Here is a 15,326-nt window from a genome sequence, read left to right on the forward strand (position 1 = left end):
TGATCTTTTACTCACTCCTTGTCAAATTAGGAGAGAGATGTTTGGTCCAGTGATCCCTCAGAGTGGAATTTCATAATCTAGTCACTTGTAATAATACAATGTGACTTATTTAGTCACTAGGTAGTGTAACTAATATGACTGGATTATGGAGTAGCACTCTGGATAAAAATAATCAAATGTGAGACTTATTAAGTCTCAAAGGGGAGAATGTGGAAGATTTTTATTGGTCAATATGTAAACTAATCAGGCATAATCAATGTGAATCTAGCCATTTATGTATCAAGTTATTCTACTGTTATAATCATGCATTTGACAGTATGTAGAGGCCTGCGTGAGAATGGAATGTGCAGAGAGTGCAGGGGTATAGTATATGGTGCAGCTGCACACTCTATTTGGACATTAGACAAAATATATGATGAGACCTCCTTGGTGCAGACATTACCAAAATACAGCATATAGTAAAGTTGGATGTCCTGTTTTGACATAAGACAAAATATATGATTAGGCCTCCTCGTTTCATTTAAAATAAATTGTACATCCTAAAAGCAAGCTGGAGACACAGCCATAAAAGGTAAGAGTTAATAAACAGAACCATATGTATGAAATGTATTGAACATGGGCACGCATTCAGAAGCAATGTATAAAATAGAGAACCGACACAGACTCGTCAGACTGTTCTGCAGAGCTTTCTCGGTTTTATTTTCTCTTGAAAATAAAATCTTTCTTATGGAAACAAAACCCTGAGATAGTGTGATTCCTCAGATCCATGGAAGACGAAAATACACTACACAACGCCTCGCCCTAGGGCCATGTCTGTATTGCGGCAAATCAGGTCACTTCGCAGCAGGCTGTCTGCTAAAAGTCAAGGCTCACCAGTAAAGAGAGGGATCCTGGTGAGCGTTACCCCTTTATTGGATCCCCCCTCCTCTCGCACTCTCCTTCCTGTCTCCATTCAGTTTGGTGATGTCCTTAACTCCTGTACAGCACTGGTTGACTCGGGAGCTGAGGGCAACTTTTTGGACCTCTCTCTAGCCAACCGTTGGGAAATTCCTTCCATTCCTCTTCCTGAACCTATTCCTGCCCATTCATTGAATGGCACTGTAATCACCACTATCTCCTATGCTACTCCCCCTGTCAATCTTATAGTCTCGGGCAATCACCGTGAGGTGACCACGCTGCACCTTCTTGAATCCCTGAGTGCTCCCATAGTTCTGGGGCACTCATGGTTGGTGCAACATGGCCCTCACGTGGATTGGTCCAGCAACGTTGTCTTGTCTTGGAGTAAGTTTTGTCTTGCGTCTTGTTTGGGTGCTGCCTCTTTTCCTGTGTCTGTGTGTCCTGTCTTGCCGGTGGAGGTTGCTGATTTGAAGGGGGTCCAGGTGGAGTACCACGACCTGTGCCAGGTGTTTAGTAAGTCCCGGGCCACCTCCTTACCTCCACATCGCCCTTATGATTGTGCCATTGAGCTCCTCCCAGGCACTTCTATGCCCAAGGGTCACTTGTTTTCCCTTTCAGGCCCTGAAAGAAAGGCCATGGACAAATATATTAATGAATCCCTCAAAGCCAGTCTCATCCGACCCTCTTCATCTCCTGCGGGTGCTGGGTTCTTCTTTGTCAAGAAGAAGGAAGGCTCCTTGCGTCCTTGTATAGATTATCGAGGCCTGAATGACATCACTATTAAAAACAGGTACCCCTTGCCTCTTATGTCGTCTGCCTTTGAGCTATTGCAGGGAGCCAAGGTCTTCACCAAGCTAGACCTTCGGAATGCCTATCACCTAATTCGCATACGTGAGGGGGATGAGTGGAAGACAGCTTTCAACACACCCACGGGACACTTTGAGTACCGGTGTAACGGAACTCAATCTAACACATAAACGCACGCACACACACATTCACACAAGTTGCAGGAAGGTCGAAAGTTAGGGAAAGATGAGTTTAAGAGAATGGAAATATGGAATCCCAAGTTCACAGCAATACGTTAAATTGCATAAACATGAACAACCATCAATCACGTAATTAGCGCTCGCATTGAGTTCCTCAATGGGGTTAAAATTATGTTAGATACACCAGCGCAACAAATATCTGGGAATACGTTGCCTTCGTTTGCTGTGAAAGGGACTCCCGTTGAAAGGGGTATCCCGGTGTCGCTGATTGGCTGGAAGTTCAGTAGTGAAGTGACGTCTTGGGAAGCCCGTGGTTGTTGGGTGTTGGCTGAAAGTGCAGAGTCGTGTGCACTGGTCGAAGTTGAACGGGCATCCGAGGTCAGGCGTCGGAGAGTCGACGTTACAAAACTTAACTCAGAACACGAAACTCTCAAACGGAAAAGAAAAGAAATAAAGTTTGACGAGACTAGGTTGTGTTCCTTCTCAGCGTGGCATAGTAGCAGCAGGCAGGCACGCTGGAACCGCGCTCAAAGAACAATGATGACTAACCGCATGGCTAGATGCTACAAGCTAAAGCTAGGTAGCAAAGCTACAAGCTAAAAGCTAAGAGCAGGCATGACTAATAGCATGACTGATAGCACAAGCAAGGCTGGAACTAAAAGCAGACTAAAAGCAAAATTTCATGGTGTCCAAAGTATTTAAACTTCCTTGTTGGCCACCCCTCAAATGTTGCCTTGACCAATCAGATATGGTCTTGGCTCGGGGGGTATCATAAATCATTTGTTTATCTTACCAAGCATGTGGTTCTTGCCTCACAGGGTCTAATTTTGGACATGATTCCTATAACACGATTATGATATATTTTACAAATAAATGATTGTCAGGACAATATCAAGCAAGAAAATTCGATTATATCAATACTAGACATGACTATGTATCCTATAGTTATCAAAAGACATACACAATAAGTGATTATACATGATAGTCAAATGTGTGGGTTACACATAAATGAATATGGAGTTAAGCAATGGAATGATTCATTTATAAGTCTTTTTGAGTTCATTCTGGTCCATATATAATGTACAAAAAGCAGTTTCTTTGCCATTCTCTGGCAAAGGGACTTTTCTGTGAAGACAAAGGTTTAAAGCCCTTCCCCCTTAGGAATTTCAGTCTGGTTCTGCTGGGTGGGGGAAGTCAATGCAAGTATTTAACTTGATCTCCTGGGTTTACATGTGATGTCCAGCGTTGCATTTCAATCACGAACAATAAATTTGACAATCTCTTCTTCGAATTAAAATTGTCAATAATTGTTCTATTGGTCTTAATGTTGAAAGCTGTTGTGTGAACAAGTTGGTTGGTTGGTTATCTTGCTTGGTTCTTGTGGCACTAGAACTGATTTATGACTTCCTGAGGAGTTTGGCTCTCGTTTCAATGCACACAGCTCTGATAGACTCTTTAATTTGTCTGGTTCGACTCATTTCTGCTACACCGGGTCCTACCATTCGGTCTGACCAATGCCCCAGCTGTCTTCCAGGCCCTGGTTAACGACGTGTTGAGAGACATGGTGAAACGCTTTGTCTTCGTATATCTTGATATTTTCCCCATCTCTGCTGGTACACACTCAGCATGTTTGCCAGGTGTTACAACGACTGCTGGAGAACCAGCTCTATGTTAAGGCGGAAAAGTGTGTCTTCCATGCCCAGTCAGTTCCGTTCCTGGGGTTCGTTGTTTCTGCGGGGGAGATCAAAGCGGACCCCTGTAAGGTAAGGGCCATTGCCGAGTGGCCAGCTCCTGACTCTCGTAAAGCTCTGCAGCGGTTCCTGGGGTTTGCCAACTTCTATCGGTGGTTCATCCGGAACTTTGGTCAGATTGCTGCACCTTTAACGGCACTCACCTCTCCCAAGGTACCGTTTAAGTGGAATACTGGGGCACAGGAGGTCTTTGATAAATTAAAGTCCCGATGTCGGTGTGGGCGCGGTCCTATCTCAGCGGTTGCACGGGGATGGAAAGGTGCATCCCTGCGCCTTCTTCTCCCATCGCCTGAGTCCCCCAGAACAGAATTACGACATAGGTAATCGGGAGTTGTTGGCGGTCATGCTGGCTTTGGGCAGTGGCGTCACTGGTTAGAGGGCGCAGCTCGGCCCTTCCTGGTCTGGACAGATCACAAAAACCTAGAGTATATCCGTTCGGCCAGGAGGCTGAGCTCCCGACAGGGTCGCTGGGCACTCTTCTTTGGCCGGTTCAATTTCACGCTGTCTTACAGGCCCGGGTCCAAAAATGTTAAGCCCGATGCTCTTTCTCATCTCTTCGAGGCTCCTGGGGGAGAGGAGTCAACAGACACCATCTTGCCCAAAGGGATGGTGGTGGCATCCCTCTCTTGGGACACTCTGAGAAATGAGTAGAGGAGGCCCTACTTATGGGGCCTGTGTGGGTCCACCAGGTAATCTGTTTGTTCCCACCAAGTTGTGCTCTGAAGTCATCCAGTGGGGTCACTCGTCTAGGCTAGTCTGTCATCCAGGAGTCCGGAGGTCTCTGGCTGCCATCCGTCAGCGATTCTGGTGGCCATCCATGGCCAAGGATGTCAGGCAGGTCGTGGCTGCCTGCTCGGTGTGAGCTCAAAACAAGACTTCCAATGCGCCTCCCGTTGGTCTGCTCCACCCGTTGCCCATCCCTTCCCGCCCCTGGTCACATTTTGCCCTTGATTTTGTCACTGGCCTTCCAGAATCTAAGGGTAACCCCGTCATTCTTACGGTGGTGGACCGTTTCTCTAAGGCGGCCCATTTCATTCCCCTTCCCAAGCTCCCCTCAGCCAAAGAGACTGCTCAGGTGATGGTTGATCATGTATTCCGGATTCATGGTCTTCCGGTCAATGTGGTCTTTGATAGGGGTCCCCAGTTTGTCTCTCGGTTTTGGAGTTCTGTCGGCAGATCGGGGCCTCTACGAGTCTGTCTTCAGGATTCCATCCCCAGACCAACGGGCAGTCCGAGCGGGCAAACCAGGATTTGGAACGTACTCTTCGCTGCCTGGCATCCCACAATCCCAGCTCCTGGTGTCAACAGCTGTCCTGGGTAGAATACACCCATAACTCCCTTCCGGCTTCTGCCACAGGTATGTCCCCATTCCAGTGTTGTCGTTATCAACCTCCCTTGTTTCCCACACAGGAACCCGAAGCTGTGGTCCCGTCTGCTTTGGCCTTTGTCCGACAGTGTCGACGCACCTGGAAGAGGGCTAAGGCGGCCTTGGCCTAGGCTTATAGGCGGACTAAAGCAGCGGCCGACCGTCACCGGACTCCTGCTCCCCGCTATGTGTGTGGTCAAAGGGTATGGCTCTCCACCAAGGACCTGCCTCTCAGGGTAGCCTCACGCAAGTTGGCATCCAGGTTCATTGGCTCATACCAGATCACCAAGGTCCTGAGTCCGGCGGCGGTGTAGCTCAAGCTCCCTACCACGCTTGGTCGGGTGCAACCTGTTTTCCATGTTTCCAGGGTTAAACCTGTGTTCCATTCCCCTCTTGTTCCATCTGCCCCAACCCCCCCTCCCCACCGTCTAGTGGATGACTCCCCGGTCTATACGGTGCGGAAGTTGCTAGATGTCCGACGTAGGGGTCGGGGCTTTCAATATCTTGTGGACTGGGAGGGCTATGGCCCAGAGGAGCTGGGTTCTGGCCCGGGACATCTTGGATCGGACACAGTCCGTTCCAGGACTTCTACCGGCGACGAGGTGAGCCCCTTCCTGCGGCACCTGGTGGCATCCGTCGGAGGGGGGGTACTGTCATGTCCGCTGTCTGATCACCCCATTCTTCGGTGTGTTTCTGTATATGTCTGCATTTCGTGTGCACATGGTGTTTTGTTTTGGTTTTGATCATTCGTCTTGCACCTATCTGTGGTGTTCCTCCCTCCCCCTCATCACTACAGTTTCAATATCATATAACTGTATAATTTACTGCCAGGCGAGCCACAAAAGTAAAGCTTGGCGAGTTGCACAACGAGTAACACTGCTCCAGGTTGCTTTTTGTCGGCGGTGCTTGTGCTGCCGTGGTCTTGTTCATTTCGTAGGGTGAAACATCTCTCTCACTCCTCAGCAGAGCATGTGAGCGGAGCGGTAATATTTCCATAAGAGCGCCTTTCTGAAGATTCCGCTCCACTCCGCTCAGCCGCTCGCTCAACCCAGTCCATAATCTAAGCGTTCTTTAAGTGCATTTTATCTTGTGTGTGCTTTTCACAGGCTTTATAATCCAGGTGTATTTTGTAAAGATCTACGCACATTTCATCTTGTGTGTGTATGTGAGTTTGTGTTTTAACAAGCCTGTTTTGAATGTTCTATTGCACAACAACGGCAGCTATTTTCTTAGAAATAAAGTGAACGAAAATCAAATGCACTTTTTCAGTTTTTGCATTTTAGGTAAACTATGTTTACTAAGGTTAGATTAATATATTGAATACATTTTAATTAGCCTAATACAATTAATAAAATTAAGAAAAATGTAAATAGCTATTTATCAGCATGCATCATTTTAGACAATTATCCAAGACATTTTATTTTGGAGCAGGATCGGAGCGTGAATTGGTTTATGGAGAGGGTGAGCAAAATATTAACGGAGCGCTTGCTTGTGCGGCTGAGTGACTGAGTGGAGCGCACATTCATAGAGCGGAAAACGTAGCAGAGCGTCACAACACTCCATTTCACTCACATGCTCTGCTTGGCAGCATGTTTTTATACGCGGGGGAAGGGTTGAGCCCCTTTTCGAACTACGGCAGCCATTTCAAACTACACATTCGTGTTAATCGATAAAATCGATTTATTGCCCAGGCCTAAATTGAATCATTTTGTATGTGGAAAAATGCCTACAGAAAGGAATCTGTGACTTCAATTAAACATTGGAGACCCGGTGCCATGTCAGCACTGCACTCACAAACTGGACTGCTGTCTGCGAGTGAAAGAGATGCAGACAATTGTGCTGACAAAGGCTTTAGTGAATTCCTCCTTGAGTCTGTCATCTGACCTGCCTGAGTGATGACATCCCCTTCTATGTTCTTAAGGATGCGCCGTACATCTAGATGGGCTGGATGGACACGAGCAGCAGTGACGGGTTTGCTGCAGCTGTTTTTGATGCTGTCTGTAGACACACACATACTGATGATTAGTGTAGCTCCACAAACCAGAATTTGCTGTAGTTTAAATGGTTTGTTTTGGATGCTACCTTTGTTTGTTGAGGATTCTATCATATTTAGCATCCTCTGCTGACTCCAAGGCAGTTGTGGCTGTCAGGGGACACGTGGATGCCAAATATTGGACCAGCTGTGTGTGCTGTCCGGGGCAAAACATACGGCCTTTACCTTGACTGTAGAGCCATTCTCCTTTTAGCCTAGAGACATTGTAGACAGACAGTGTTGTCATTAGTAGTAATACAGCTGCTTTCCCAAGGTTCCATATCACATAAATCAGTGGATTTCAAGCGGTGGTCAGTGTTTCCCACAGACATATACTTTGCGGCGGCACAGAAAATTTTATTTTATCTGAATATGTAATGTCATACACTGTCTGCGACCACAATTGTTATTTGAAAATGTTAACTTTAAAGGAAGGAACCAGATTTGCTTTCTCATACACACTCACTCAATGGATAAACAATCTGACAGGAATGGCTTGACACACCTACCAGATCAGAGTATGTATACTAAACAGAAACTGAGAGATGCTTATACTAACAGTGCCAATTGTAAGCAAATGCAACTACTTGAACACACAACTGACACATAAAATGGGACTTCACTGTTCCCTGCACTTATGGCAATTGCAGAAAGTGAGACGACACAAACGGTTTCCTTTATGTTTAGCCTCTGGTCGTTAGTTAACTCGTTCCCCAATTCCTGATTAGGTGGGCATGCATCTAAAGAGAAATCTTTAGACACAGAACCAAACCATAATCCAAACCAACAAAAGACAATAGTTTATTTAACCTTAACTGATATTAAACGTGCACTGCAAACGTGAGCATTTTTTGTGTCTGTTTCTGTCCAGTCTGCTTGTTTTACTACATTTAACCACAGCTTTCGTAGTTTTTTTTTGTCTGGCAATGGCAATCGGTATGCAATAAAATTTGTACTCAAATTTGTTTGACTGTGTACTCCATCCATTCTGACACTTAAAGAAGACATTTTAAGCTCCTTATGTAGCCGACCTTGGCTCATTTGTACTGGCCGCCTCCAGTTATTCCATTATTTTGCTTCCAGATAATGCTGTGACGTAATTGTGATGTCGGCACTAAAAGGGTCTATAGGAAAGATGAAAAGAAATTTTTAAACATGGAGTGCTCATGTTTATTCAATGTAGTCAAAGCCTTTTTGAAAAATCCAATTGAAAAATTATTTGTGGGCCACCACAAATACATAAATGTATGGGAAACACTGGACAGTCTTAGAAATGTAAGGGTTGGTGAAAATGGGGTTGAATAAACATATGCGACAGAAACTGAGGATAATTTGTACACTACTTGAAATGCTAGATAATTGTTTAGATGTTGGTGAAATCCCTCAGAACCAAGATATTATATAGTCTGCAAGTTTTTGTTGTATTGTTGATGTGGTCCACTACCCGAAAAGGTTTGAGACAAGTAAACAGCTAATGCTAGCCCTGTAAGATTAGAAGAGTACATTTCTTAAAGTACTGTCAAATACAAAATGATTTGTAGCACAACAGTTAAACACATATTTAAACATGGACTGTAATTTTTGTACTGAAAAAGTCATCTAACTTACCCCTATTTCTGTGAAACCACAAATCCATCCAACACCTTCAAACTGAGACACCAGCTCACCACATACGGGCGATAATCACAGCCAGGCAGAGACGGTGTGGCCATGACACATGGGTTACTCATGATGGACAGATGCTCTAGACTGTGCTGTGGAGCTAAATATGACACCTGGAAATGAGATACACAAAGAAAACAAATAAACACCAAAATCTACTTAACAAAATTGTTACACTAATGAGCTGATGGTATTTCAGCCATCTGTTCCATATTAATGAATCCTGACTCTAACACATTCTGCACTCAAAGACCAGAACGTGAGTAAACAAGGACCTTCGTTTTACAACATAATTCACCATTTGGGGCGCCGTGAAGTCGGTAACATCCTGCCGTGTGTGACAGTTATTACACCTATTGAGACTGTCCAGGGATACCCGTGAGCAGCCTCAAAGGAGAAACGAAACACATTCCACAACACACACACACACACATAAGCACACACACACAAACAAACCTGTCTTAAAGTTTTTCACCTTCGTCATTTTATTAATAATATGTATTTTGAATATGTTTGTGCGTTGCTTGTTATGCGAGGATTATAATTTTGCTGACTTGTAAATTGGAAATGTTTCTCCTCATTTTAAGGTTCTCAAATAGAGTCATGATTCTGTAACCCTACTCCTGACCAGGTCGTAAAACTTTATGACCTAACAAACAGGACAGGAAAGCTAACTATTAGAAAGAGAATGGTAAAATATACTCAATTGTATTCTCAATGTATTAAGTATTGCTTTTTTTGGTGCATTAGATGTTTCCCCATATAAATTGGAGTATCTGCAGTTTATATCGTGTGTTTAAATCAAACTTTAAATGTGTGTAATTCTGCATTTGAATGTAACTTCATGTTTTGATCCTTTATATATGTTATTTTTCATATCTATTTAATCGTCATGCTTTGACGGACTCACTTATATAAAGTAAATTAATGAAAAATGTATTTATCTGGAATTACGAACTTGCTAAAATATCACTACTGAAATGCTATAAGCCAGAGTGGGTGCTTCCACAGAGACAAAGGAACTTTTTCCCGCTTCACGTCGCGGACGTTCATTGGTTGTTCACGCGAACAGAGGCGTGAACCATTTCAAGCCATAAGAGCTGACCCAGGAAGTCCCTCCCTCTCTCACTCTTAGTTCTTATTCGCTTCCACGCCTCGGACCCTGCTCGTCCTTCTGAGCGGCCTTGGGCCACAAAGGACCACGCTGCTCCAGCACACGCACGCTGGTTTCAAAAGACCACGCACAAAGCATCACAAGAGACACCTGCAAGTATCATTTTCTATGGAGATTTAAATGCTGTTTAAAGTTTGCCTATGATTTGATTTCGTTGTTATCTTTCAAGGGTTACTGTCTGTGAGTTTGCATAACTGAGCTTAGTCTGTGATCATGCTCTCTCTCTCTCTCTCTCACCTCTCTCTCGTCCTTTCTCTCTCATTCATTCTCTCTCTCTCCCTCATTTGTATTCCGTTATGTCTTGTACAAAGTTTACTGTCTGTATTGTCGTACGCGTATTTACTCCGTGTGATTTGTAGTTTGATGTATTATTAGTTCAATTATTAAAAACCAATATATATTCATGATTGCCTCTGAACCGCTCACATTACGAGTCAATGAAGTGTCTGATCTTTAGCTACACGCTGTTTACTTTGAGAAACTAAATTCATTATAATGATAGGATAATGTTTTCATGGCCAGAGAATATTTTTCCTTGAATTATAAGAAGTGATAACTTTATTGAAAATTATGATGATATAGAAAAATATGGAACAATGTTTTATTGGTGATTGCAGCTGGCAGGCAGCAGCATTTATTAGTGCAAACAAAATGAAGGACATTTTCAAGTTCGAGTTCAAGTTCAAGATAAGCTGTATTGTTATCCCGCTACATGTGTGGACATACAGTTGGACGAAATGTTGTGGCCCACAGGACCAAGGTGCTACATAAATACAGACATAAAACAATTTAGTAAAACAGTATACACAACTAACCTACTGAGAGATTGTGACTATAAATATGCTATACTGTATATAAACGTTTACCTATACATAAGCTAAAAAAATACAGACTGTACAAATGCAACACATAAACACTGTCCCTATACACAACTAATCTACTAACAGATTTTGAATATGAATATACTATATATAAATGTTTACCTACTATGTACCTTTGTACATAGACTGAAAAAAACATATAAGTAATAGACTATACGAATGCTTCACATAATACTGTACATGTGCAAAGAGAAACATTGTAAGTCAAGAAGCTGGCTGGGGAACAATGCAAGATGATTTGTACATGAGCATGTAAACACAAATTTTACTAAGTCTTTTGTGGGATTATGTACTTACAGCATTGTATGAAAAGTGTCTAGTTTGCATAGAGGAGAATTTCACAAAAATGGTTTGAATGTTTCAGACAGTTTTTCCGTGATGTGGAAAGGTTGGGGGGGTGGAGGAGGTGAGATGGTGTTGGTAGTATAGGTGAGTTCCTCTGTGATGTGCACATTTAAGAATTTAGTGCTGCTGACTAGGGTTGGGAACCGAGAACCGGTTCTTATTCAGAAACAGTTATGTTCTTTGAAAAGAACCGGAACCATGAGCAATTTCTACGTTTCGGTTCTGAAAATGGTTCTGGTGCGACACGTGACCAAATCCTGTGAGCAGCCATCAGCCGGTGTTCTGACGGTTCAGCATTTGCCGTAAAGGATGTCACAAAGCAAATAACAGAAACGCCACCCTGCCTCTTTAATTAATGAGCACATTGATTCCAATGACGCACATTCAACAGAAGCGCTGTGCCGCATCGCATTGTGTCTTTAACTAACGAACACATCATTTCCCTCGACTGTATGCACACTTGCGCCTCTAATAACTGTTCACGTCATTTTGTCTGACTGTACATGTACCGGCAGAACGCAGCACCTGCCGCCACTAAATTATATTATATTTGTCCCATTCTATAATTAATATACATACTGACTTCAACTACGACCAGTAAATAATAAGACTAAATAAAAAGAGTAAACTGTTATGTAAGTATGAGGGTTATATTATTTAACACTAGCACTACCGGAATTCTATAACTACTAGAACTGCCAATAGCGGTTATTTTGACTGTTCATACCAGACAGCAGTGAATGTCATTTTTGTCATGTTATATTTACTTCAAAGCTTCTATGGTCATGTTTTATGAAAAATGTGGGGTAATTTAAGCATACATAATATAATATGTTCGTGATATTATTGTGTAAGAGCTACTAGACCTCCCACAAAAGTGCATGCCCCAATTTGCTTTCCGCAATTTGCATCCGACAAGCTGGAGATCTAAGTTTTTCACCGCAGTTAAAATGTTGTTTTTGAAAGTCAAAATGTCAACAAATATAAAATGAAGCAGAATATTTCGTTAGATAAAAACATATTGTGAATTTTGGAAATGATTACTTCTGTCTTTATTCAATACATTTGGCTTTTGGAGTTTACAATGCTTCAGCATTATCGGAAATGTTTGGACCACACGAATCGGAAACAATTTTATGCAGCCTCTAATGAAATCTAGAATGAATAAATAGTTCTGTTATATTAGGACAGATAATAAACTCTGAATCACTCTCAGAATCAGTGTCAGATGAACTGTCAAGAGACCAAGAGACATCGCTCTCTGCTAATCCATCAGACTCTGTATCATCAATGTTCTCAAGCAAGGATAAAACCTCAGTGACAATCATTTTCTTTCTTGTTGCCATTTTGACGGTAAAGCTAAGTTTTAGCTTAGCAAAAGCATACAAAACTGACAGAAAAAGGTTGCTAGGCAACAGCTACGCACATCTTTAACGGTGGGAAAAATCGCTGAGGAGATACAACGCCTTTAATATGTGCGGTCAAATTGACCGCTATGGCCATTCAAGGTAGAAATACTCAGAACTCTTTTGTGTTTTGTAATTTTAATAAAATAACAATGTTAAAATAAAATTTACATTAATTTAAGAAAAGTCATGGAACTGTAGTTATATGGGTTTTATTTCAACAAAGTTACTACATTGCAAATCTTTAAAACGGTCAAAATGACTGCCTTGGTAGTTCTAGTGTTAATGTACAGGTCATTTCAAGAGTGATAAACAAAGTTATAGAAAATAGTTTATGTTTAAATGTTTAAAAATGTGGAAACCACTGCATCACACCATCTCCTGACTACATTATTATTTGAAAAATAGGGTCTTTATGGTGTGTGTGTGTGTATAAGGTTACAAGTATAACAGTTTATATTTCAGCCATTTAGGGAAATTAACAAGTGTCTCAGCCCTCAAGGGACTATTTGGCCAACCAGCTTATTCTTGCTTGAAAAACAAAATGTTACTGATACTGTAAAAAACTACCAAGACAGCCTTCTTGACCCTAAGTGGTCACTGGCAGTACCGGGTCCTTCCCTTCGGCCTAAATGGAGCTCTGGCCATCTTCCAGCGACTGATGGACGTCCTCCTGCGTCCGCACCAAGCATACGCGATGATGTCGTCATACATTCAGAGACTTGGGAGGAAAATCTGAAGTGGCTGCGGAGGGTGTTGTTGGAACTACGCTGGGCTGGCCTGACCGCCAACCCGCGGAAGTGTCACATGGCCCTCGCTGAAGCTAAGTACCTGGGGTACCAGGTGGGACGCGGCCTGATAAGACTGCAAGAGAAGAAGGTGGCAGCTATCCTCTCCACGCCACGGCCAACTTCGAAAACTCAGGTACAGGCCTTTTTGGGGTTGGCGGGGTACTACCGCTGCTTTATCCCTAACTTCTCCTTCTTAGCTTCTCCCCTGACAGACCTGACCAGGAAGGGGCAGCCGGAGAAGATCCCTTGGACCCCCGAGACAGAGGCGGCCTTCCAACGGATAAAGTCAGCCCTCACGTCAGAGCAGGTGCTCCGAGCCCCCCACTTCAACCGCCCCTTCCTGCTGCAGACGGATGCATCCGACACCGGATTGGGAGCCATTCTATCCCAGGGCCACAATAGTGAGGAACACCTGGTGATCTACATAAACCGAAAGCTGACCCCCGCAGAGGAACGATACGCCACAGTAGAGAGAGTGGGCAGTCCTGGAGCTCATGTATTACCTCCCTGGGCCGCCACTTCACGCTCGTAACCGTCGACGCTCCCCTACAGTGGATGGCCCGAGTGAAGGAGACAAATGTCAGGGTGAATCAGTGGTTCCCCGCTATCCAGGACTTCAACTTCACCGTGCAAATCCGAGCGGGGACGGCCAATGCAAATGCCGACGGATATGGTCCCGAATATGGTCAGATTTCGCAGGTCTGTCAGGGTCCACTCCCCACCCTCCCCCGATCTCCCTGCTTCTCCACAGGAACAGGACGACATGCTCTCATCAGCGTCACCCTGGAAACCGAGCAGTAACACCTGCACCTGCTTGTCACGGGCTGAGTGGCCACACCTGCGCCCCATCAAGCTCTGGCTACATAAACCCAGCAAACCAACGCAGAGGTGAGAGATGTCTCCACAAGACTCGGCTTACCCAATCTTCTATTGTTTCTACAGAGAGCAGTGTGTGACCGCCAGCCCCATCACACATGGGAGAGCACGGACCCACACTGCACAGCGGTGAAGAGGATTTCAAGAGGAAGCCGAGCACCAAGCACCAAACCGCCTCACGCCAACCCCCTTCCACCGCCTTTTCACTAATAAAATCCACCCTTTGGGAACTTACCTGCATCCTTGCGTCGTGTCCTTCTTCAACCCGCCACAGTATTTTTATGCTTTAGTAGAGTCAAAGTCTTACATAAAGCACCTTTAAGTACATTTTGTATTACAACAAATACCTTCGGAGGGCACCAATGGCCTGGCCATGCTTCACTTTACAGTGTGATTCAAAGATGTTTAAATCCATGTAATTTGAATATTTTGACACATGCAAACTCTGTTTTGGGGTTTTTAACTTTCACAGTATATGCAGAGGAAGAGTTTGTGGACCGAACTGCTGAGATGCAGCGCTCCACACTTTTAAATGATAACCATGCAACACAAAGCACCTCAGACTTTATTTGAGTTCCCAAATGAAACCCAAATAAATACCACATGCAGTAAAAGACTGAACAATATAATGCAAGCACTATAAAAGGTTTCACCACAAAATCAACTTTTTACTGATATGAGATCACTTACACTGCTAAAAGCCAGGAGAAACAGCTCTGTATTTATATCAGATGTGCTAAATGATTAATTTTGAGAGAAAAAAAAAATGTTTTTATCGAAAACAAAATGAGCACTAACTTTACATATACTGCCTTTTAAATATTGAGGGACTTTTCAAGTAACTTTTCATAAATATGGATATTTTCAAGGGTTTCCCAGGCCTTTAAAAAAATAAATAATAATAATTCACGAACTTCAAGCACTTCAAGAAAACAGTGTCATATGAGAAAAAAACATAATTGATAACCCTCACATTAACGGATAATATGAGTGCCAGTCTTGCAGTGTAAACAAAATTTAGATAACATTATGTGATGTATTTCAGTTAGAGTAATTCTCAATATCAGTGTTCAGTACATTATAAAGTACCAGATGTTTAAGTTTGCTTGGCATACACCAGATTAATAAATGCAATGTTCAGTGACATACAATAGAGCAA

The 15,326-nt window shown here is 43.3% G+C and overlaps 1 protein-coding gene across 6 annotated transcripts in view; it reads right to left on the reverse strand.

Moving 5' to 3' along the window:
• The window catches only part of LOC113090925 (centrosomal protein of 97 kDa-like), a 57,091-nt gene that overhangs the window by 27,079 nt on the left and 14,686 nt on the right, over window positions 1-15,326 (reverse strand). For 4 of the 6 annotated variants that reach the window (XM_026256626.1, XM_026256575.1, XM_026256744.1 and 1 more), the window contains exons 7-9: window positions 8,641-8,807; window positions 7,083-7,247; window positions 6,885-6,998 (exon numbers count right to left, since the gene is read on the reverse strand). In XM_026256626.1, coding sequence (XP_026112411.1) covers window positions 8,643-8,807 — 165 coding nt within the window. In that variant the 3' untranslated portion in view covers window positions 6,885-6,998; window positions 7,083-7,247; window positions 8,641-8,642. Of the gene's footprint in view, window positions 1-6,884; window positions 6,999-7,082; window positions 7,248-8,640; window positions 8,808-15,326 lie in introns of those variants that run through there. The other 2 variants (XM_026256497.1, XM_026256484.1) reach the window with 1 other exon arrangement.

Source organism: Carassius auratus, chromosome 1 (assembly GCF_003368295.1).
Source record: "Carassius auratus strain Wakin chromosome 1, ASM336829v1, whole genome shotgun sequence".
Classification (NCBI taxonomy): Eukaryota; Metazoa; Chordata; class Actinopteri; order Cypriniformes; family Cyprinidae; genus Carassius; species Carassius auratus.